Below are 8381 nucleotides of genomic sequence, written 5' to 3' on the forward strand. Positions count from 1 at the left end.
GGAGTCAGCCTTGTTTAGCACTGTGATTTTCTCACTGCTACTCTCTTCTGACCTGTAAAAGTTTTATTGAAAATGCATCTACTGCCAATCTCCTATTGTACATCACAAGTTGGTTTTCTATCATTAGTTTAAAGATTTTCTCTTTGAGTAAGGCTAGACTACTTTTATTGTAATTTTGTTTTAATAACGGGCCATCCCCAGCGGAGCAGGGTTTACTCTTGGCTCTGTACTCAAAAGTCACTCCTGGCGGGATTGGGGATCTGCATACAGTGCAGGGGATTGAACCAGGTTGGTTTCAAGGCAAGAATTTGACCCCCTTTCTTCCAGTCTAACAGATGATCCACAAAGGAGCACGTACAGCAGTCCCGAAACTAACATAAGGTGTTCTGAGCAATAATTTTCTGTCCTCCCAATTCTTAAAGAAGCTCTAGGATTGGGTCATTGTATATTTATGGCCAATGAGAGAACTTAGTATCAGTATTTTAAAGGGACATGGTTGGCATGAAATAAATTAAAATGAATATTTCAAAAATAGAGGGAACTCATTAAATGTCAACCAGCTTGTCTTTTTTGATGCAGTATGCTAGGATTGTGAGCATTACTCACAATGTGATAAATCCATTTTAAGATTTAGTGAAACTTCATATGTTTTAAAGTAAATGGGCTGAGTGTTTGAAAATAACTGAGCTATTTGGACCAGTAATATTTTTCATTACTTCCCTATGGAGATAATCTAAGTGCAACATTGTGGCAGTTCAACTAATGACAGAATATTGCGAACTTCAATGGGATTTTGGGTCAATGGAGTTATCAAGGAAAATAGCACTGATGTAAGTGCCCTTCTTACTCTCCCATAAATACCAGTAGCCTGTGGCAAAACACAAAGGGATATTAATTTTCATGCTGCTATATGAGTTTATTTCTCAACTAAGAAATAAGGCAATTTTATTTACAACAATATATTTCGCTATCAAAATTATGATGACTCATTTCTTGTAAGAAAAAAATTCACTTTTTTTCTTTGAAATGTTATAAAATGTAGAATGGTTCACTTAGAAAGAAATAAAATGTCTTTCTTTGGAAAAAAATGGATAACTGTGCTCGGGAAATAGCTCAAATGGTAGTGTACATGCCGAGTATGTGTGAGGTCCTGAATTCAATCCTCAGCATCATACAGTTTCCCACCCACTTTTAGGTTTGACTGTGGTAATATCCTCTCCAGATAGGGTGAGGTAATATCTTTCCTTTCTGCAGAGCTGTTTGATATGTCACCAATAAAATAAACTTAGATAACTTTCATACGATTTTAGAAAATGCCATATTTATTGTGTAAGTTAATTATCTTCCATAAATGTTTAAATCTTTATCCTCACCCCATATAGAATATATCACTTTTTGTTTAATAAAGTATGTATGTTGTCTTACTACAGAAAATGCGACATGTATTTTATAAGAGAGCACTAAAACATTACCGCTGGTGAAGAAATTCAAAAGAAGACACATTTTTTTTATAAAAGAGGTCATTTTAGTTAGTGAGATAATGAAATTATTGCTTAGGGACATTTATTTCTGCTCCACTTTATCCAACCTCAGTGCATTGTTTTAGTGTATTTCATTTTTATTCTAAAAAAAAATGTGTGCTCTGTGTGTGTGTAGTGTGTGTATGTGTGTGTGAGAGAGAGAGCGAGAGAGCGAGAGAGAGAGAGAGATTGTTGATTGTCCTCTAATGGAAGACAAGTGGAACACGGCAGTTCTTGGCCATCCCCCAAGATCATTTTAATAATTTGTTGAATTGAGAATTAGTCATATGCATTTTAATTTTTAGGTTTAAATAGTCTATTTGGTTCAAAAGGTAAGAAATTAAATGTAGGAAATTAAAATGTCAGCCATTTTGAAATTTTATTTGTGCTAGTTGCCAATTGAATGGCAATTTGTCATTTTCACGAGTCTCTACTGAATTATTTATATCATTTTATGAAAACTGCTGGATATCCAGCTAGTACTTAAGAAAACATAAGTTTTCTCTTGGAATCAAATATTTAAACCATACAAGAGTTCTGTAAAATGTATTTTTGGTCTATAAAAGAACTAATTTGATAGTATATAAAGTAAAAAAATAATATGCAAGGAAAATTTGAGGTTATTTTAATTGTTTTACAATTAATACAGTTGTATTATTTTTATGATTGTATTATTTTTACAATTGATAAAATTAAAAATCCCTATAAAGATTAAAATCTCAGATAAGGTTATTTTACTGACTTTACTATTATTTATTATGGTTTATGAAGCTGCAATAGTGCTTAAGGTTATGGTATTTATATATGAATTACTGTGTCCCAACAACATCCAATTCTATCCTCATTTTAAGAGATAATCTATCATGCTGACTGTTTTTTCTTTAGGTAATTTGAAGTTAAATTGTGATTCTCAAAATTTTAGGCAGTGATGTCTTAATCCCTATTACCTCAGAATGTGACTGTGTTAGGAGATAAGACCTCAGAATAGGGAAATTAAGGTACCATGTCATATTGACGAACCCTACTCCAATATAACTGATATCCTTATATTACTGTCACTGTCATCCCATTGCCCATTGATTTGCTCGAGCAGGCACCAGGAATGTCTCCATTGTAAGACTTGTTGTTACTGTTTTTGGCATATCAAATACGCCACTGGGAGCTTACCAGGCTCTGTCATGCGCATGGGATACTCTCAGTAGCTTGCTGGGCTCTCTGAGAGGGGCGGAGAAATCGGCAGCATGAAAAACAAACACCCTACCTGCTGTATAAAATAGGAAATAAACACATAAATTAGACTGTGTACGCAGAGTTGATGGTAGTCAAAGAGAGAATCCTTCAGAAGAAGTAAAAGATGATAATATATGGAACTTGTAACTTTAAACATAACGGTAGAAGAGAGCTAAGCAACTGAATTGGTAAGAGTTATAAGTAGAGGTGTGGAGTTCTAGGGAGAGGGAGGTGAGTACATTGGTGAAGGGAGTGGTGTTGGAATTATGTGCCTGGTATCAATTAACCATTGTTAATTGTATTATAAACCAAAGAATATCAATTTAAAAAACTAGACAGAATGCAATTTAAGTACACATTTTAACCCGGCCCTGGACCCAAAGTAGCGCTTGCTGTAGAGTGTCCAATCGTTGCTCAGCATCATGGTTGACAGTAGCCTGCATTGTCCAAAGGTGGTAAGAGTCATTTTGCCATGTTTTGACGAAGTTGTGTGTCTGGACCGAGGTTTGAAGAGCTATTCCTGCAACAGTAGCAGTGGTGGTTACAGCAATGAGTCCTGGGATAGCTGTGATCAGGGGCCAGAGGAATCATCGGGAGCGCCGGAGTAGTCATGTCAGGTTTTCAGTCAGGAGCCCTTCATCAGGGGAGCATTGGTCAGGTTCACTGGTAACCATATGTGATCTGGCCCTTAATAAAATTATACTGTGGGGAGAATCTTGGATTGAGAGGGAAGAATTGAGACAGGTAAATAATGCACAATAGTATTAATTTGGGACTTGGTATAAGTCCAAGTCTGAAGGTGAAGAGGGACACAGGGAGGCACTCCAATGCAGACAGGATCAAGTGAGTATCCTAGAGAAAAAATTAAAAGGTGTTTCTTCCTTATTTGGCAGCTGAGGCATCTGTGAATCCCATGGAGGGGTAATTTTAAAAGGAATTTTTAGCCCAGATATGGGGTCCTGGCATGGTCCAATCTATAACCTGTAAAAGTGGAGGGTGAGGAATGTAAGTCCAATAGATATGTTTAGCTCAAGAGAATTTCAACTGTTAATAACTATTAATGTTCTTCCAATATGAAATCTAGATTGAAAATTTTAATTTTTTTGTAGGCGCCACATTTTGATTAGAAATCTTTGTTTAGACCTGATCTAACAAGCTCCAAAGATACCTAGATCTTTTAAATTGCTGGGCTCCATATCACTCTGACCTCCCTTGATTTTGTTTGCCCAGGTCTAAGAATTACTGACTTTAAACTAGCTCTGATACTCGAGTGTTCCACAGACAGAGAGACAGACAGTCAGACAATAAACATCACACATGTGCACAAATATATACTTGATCGATCAATCTGACCTCTCAAGAATGGCAGGAAAAAAAACTAATAGACTGAGAAAGGAAAGAGCAGTCCCCAGGGCAAAGTGAGCCCTGTCGCCGATTGGGAACATTGTTTCCCGTTTCTCTGCCTGAGCAGCCAGTTTCCTGCCTGTTGAAAAAAACGGGTCAAGAAAGCGCTTTTGTTGATAGAAGCCTCAAAGTTGTTGAAACCTAAGCAGAACTAAGAGAAAGATAATGAGACAATTACACACACACTAGGGGCACACGCACAAATCTTACTCCTGCACACGCTCTGACCGGTCCTTTTTTCACGTGGGTGCGCACCCCACACACACGTTCACACTGAGACTTCCGATCCTGCCCTATGGGCATCCATGTTATCTTGGGTCTTGAAATAACTCTGGTTCCTGCTCCAGCCAGGCCAAGCCTAAACAACTGTTCTGTGAGCGAGACCATTAGTTGGTCACTCCCGACTCAGCTGATGTGGCGTTGCGGGTGCAGTGGTGATGAGCAGAATCAAGTTCCTGGGCAGTGGCAGAGGATTCATTTATTCTCTGGGCCAAAGTCGGTTCAGCCAGAGCAGGTGTGTCAGCCAGAGTAGGTGTGTCGACCTGCCTTATCAGTAGTTTGGGGAGCCAGCAAGCTACACTATCAGCAGTATCAAATATGCAGACCGACCCTCGGCCCCATATAAGGGGTGGATCAGGGCCCTTCCATAGACCACTCAGAAGGTCTTTCCACCTTACTTTTGCATAAGTGGGGCTGGTGGAAGTATGCCAAAAACGGTCCGCCGTGCTGCGGCTTTCTTTGTCCAGTATAAGAAAGTTCACGACAAACAAAGTGTGAGATAGTAACGTCTTAGGGGAAAGTGAGGCTGGGTACAGTTCTTTTTCTGTCCGGAGCTTTTGAATATATGATTTAAGCGTGAGACGGGCTCTCTCCACTATCTCCTGCCCTTGAGGGTTATAGGGGATCCCTGTACGATGGGAAATCTGCAGCTTCTTACAAAAATGCTCAAACTTTTTTCCAGGTTTTTATTAGCTGTGGTTTGCCCAGTACAGAAAGGCAGTGCAAGACATGAGCAATGACATTTTTTGAGGCCTCTCCAGTCTGGGCTGAGGAGCAAATAAACCCACTAAAGGTGTCAATAGTCACATACACATATTTAAGCTGCCCGAAGGAAGGAATATGAGTGACATCCATTTGCCAGATGGCGTTAGGGACTAGTCCTCGGGGATTGACCCCTAAGTGAGGCTTGGGTAGAAGGGATACACAAGAAGGGCACTGGCACACAATCTGCTGTGACTGCTCACGCGTGATTTTAAACATAAGGCGGAGAGTTTGAGCATTCAGATGGTGAAGGGCATGTGCAGTCCTGGCCTCCTGCAGCCGGCTCCTCTCGCCCAAGCCAAGTCCAAAGTGCAATTCTACCGCTGGGCTGCCCGCCCCGGCTGCTGGCACGTCCTGCCCGGGGGCTCAGGATGGCATGCACTACACGCGGTCAGGGCCCTCCTCCTCGTCCAACGAGCTGGAGGAGTCCGAGTCGGCATCCGTGGGCACCAGCCACGGCTCTCGCCAGCGCCGGTGGTGGCGCCGCTGCCGCGGGTGGTGCATGAGGAACCAGAGCATGTGGCTGTCGAAGAGGTCGGCGTGCTGCAAGCTGTCCTTGTCCCGCTCGCGCTTGTTCCTCTTCATGAGGTCCTTGAGCCCCGCCAGCTTGGTGGGCGCCTCTGCCGTGGGCGCCCAGATCTTCACGTCATGGTCGAGGCCGCTGGTGGCCAGCACGGGCAGGTGGGGGTGGGGCTCCAGGCAGTTGACCACGCCGCCCCTGTCGCCCTCCATGAACTGGACGATCTGGCAGGACTCCTTCTCCCACAGGAACACGTGGCCACAGTCGCTGCCGCTGACCACAAACTCGCTCTTGGGGCCGTAGAAGCTGACGCCTTTCACCGTGGCGTTGTTTCTGTGCCCCTTATAACGCTTGGTGTACTGGGCCCCGTCGCTGTGGGACGAGCTGAAGAGGTAAATGTCTTCGTCGTTGTAGCTGGCCAGGAGCTCTGTGCCATCGTGGCTGTACGCGAGACAGGTGATGTTTTCTTTGGACTCACTGTTGACCAGGTGGTGTGGACAGAACTTCTTGAGCACGCCGCTGTTCTCCTTCTCGTCGATCCGCCTCTGGTCATAGATCCTCACAAACGGGTCTCGGCCGCCCACTGCGAACTGGTGGGTGTTGGCGGGGTTCACGAAGACGGCATACAGCCCCACCTTCTTCTCCTTCTCCTTCGTCACCACCAGCTTCGAGGCTGGCCGGTCCTGCCGGAGGTCGATGGTGAAGACCACGGCGTCCTCCCCCGCAGAGAGGAAGGTGCAGGGCGAGTCGGGCTCCAGGGCCAGCTTGTGGGAGGCTCCCGTGTGCTGGGCCACGCGCTTCGTGCTCTTGCAGCACTGAGTGGCCGAGAGCTCGGCCACCCGCACCTGCCCATCCCGGGCACACATGGCCAGGGTCGAGTCCCCACTGTTCGGGAGGAACTTGGCCTGGAACACGTTGCTCTTGTGGCCACTGTCGAAGTCCAGCACAGGCCGGCGCCGCACCCAGTCCCACACAAGCACGCGCAGGTCGTCGCTGCCGCTGGCCAGCCGGGTGCCACGCTGGTTGAAGTGCAGTGTGTTCACGCAGCCCGTGTGGCCCTCCAGCCCGTGCTGCAGGCGGAAGCGCTGCACGAAGACACGCGCCCCGCAGGCCTCGGGCACGAAGCTGGCACCGCAGCCCAGCGCCCGGGCCCGCAGCGCCGGGAGGGCCCGCCAGCGCGGGCGGGGCAGCGCCCAGGTCTCCGAGGACACCCAGTCCTCCAGCGCCCGCTCCTTGCCCGACGAGTCCTGCTCCCGGCTGGGCCGCTTGCGCTGCGCCCGGCGCCGAGGTTGATGCGGCTCCGCATCCTCCTCGTCCTCCTCGTCTGAGGGGCCGTGCGCCTGGCTCTCCGCAGTGACCGAGTAGTGGCCGGTGTCCTCCATGCTGCCCGAGTCCTTGTCCTCCCCCGAGCTCTCCGTGTCGGAGCCGCGGCGCTCGGTGCTGGCACGCGTGGGGCCGCCGTCGTCCGCGGCCAGGTGCAGGCTCAGGTCGGACGCCTCCACCTCGATGCTGGACGACGTCTCCCGCCCCTCCTCCGCCCCCGACATGTCCTCGGGGCTGCTGGCCAGGCTTCCATTCGCCAAGTCTGTCTTGCCATCTGCGCTGCTCCCTTCAGTGGACATCCTGGAGGCCGAGGATGCAGCCGCCCGGCCCGCGCTGCCTCGCTCTGCGCCTGGATGAAGGTCAGATGGAGCCAAGGACCCCTGGGAAAGCCAAGTTCCACGGCGGGCGCACGGGCGCTCGGGCAAGGCTGGCTGCAAGGTCCTCGCTGGAAGGAAGAGTCCTGGGAGGGGTCCACGCTCTGGGGCCGCACCCCGTGGGGGCCCTCCGTGCCGGGCTTCGGGATGTCTGGCTCTAACGGCACTCCTCTGCGCACCAGCGTCCAAGACTGAAAATGGGGAGATTGATTCAACTACTACTCCAATCTGCCCTTGAAAATCAGCATCTACAATCCCAGGGAGTACTTGCACGCCCTGAGCGAGCATATTGCCTCACCCAATAATTAGGCCAAAAGTTCCAGATGGTAAAGGGCCACAGGTGTTGACATACACTATCTGGGGACCCTGTTCTTTAATATTGTGCGGGAGGTGGCACAGAGATCCAATCTGGCTGAATATGGGATGGGTCTGCAGAGGGATTGGGCGCGGATGGGTTGAACATCCCATGATTTTGAGGTGCCCCATACACGGGAGAGGGAGCAGACTGGGGGCCCTGGGGCTGGCCCTGTATCCAGTTTCCCGGCCTGGCCTTCTGGTGGCACTCTGCCACCCAGTGGAAACCCTGTTTGCACACAGGGCAAGGACTTTTAGGTCTGGGCCGCGATTTTTTATTGGGACAGTTTCTTAAAAAATGTCCAGGCTGCCGACAGCCAAAGCACAGCTTGTTCTGGCTGCTCAGATGGTTGAATAGAGAACTGTTTGAAGGCAGCCCCTATAGCATGCCCTATTTTTTGGGTGGTGGGATCGACATCAGAGCATAGCTGTATGTATTCTGAGAGGGTCTTCCAAGGCTTATAGGGGTGGAGTGCTGCCTGGCAGATGGGATTAGCATTCTCATAGGCCAAGTGGTGGATCAGCTCATTATCTGTCTCTTCATTTCCCATAAGTTTTTCAGCTGCCTCCTCCGTGAGGCGCCCTATGAAATCACTATAGGGCTCCTTAGCTCCC

General features: G+C 47.6%; 1 protein-coding gene across 1 annotated transcript; it reads right to left on the reverse strand.

The window, feature by feature from the left end:
* Positions 1-5562: 5562 nt before the first annotated feature.
* Positions 5563-7395, reverse strand: LOC129402145 (DDB1- and CUL4-associated factor 8-like). The gene has a single exon (XM_055127453.1). It carries the CDS (start codon positions 7335-7337, stop codon positions 5577-5579), a length of 1761 nt encoding a protein of 586 aa, XP_054983428.1. The 5' UTR covers positions 7338-7395; the 3' UTR covers positions 5563-5576.
* Positions 7396-8381: the final 986 nt, after the last annotated feature.

The sequence above is a fragment of the Sorex araneus genome, chromosome 2 (assembly GCF_027595985.1).
Source record: "Sorex araneus isolate mSorAra2 chromosome 2, mSorAra2.pri, whole genome shotgun sequence".
Lineage (NCBI taxonomy): Eukaryota > Metazoa > Chordata > Mammalia > Eulipotyphla > Soricidae > Sorex > Sorex araneus.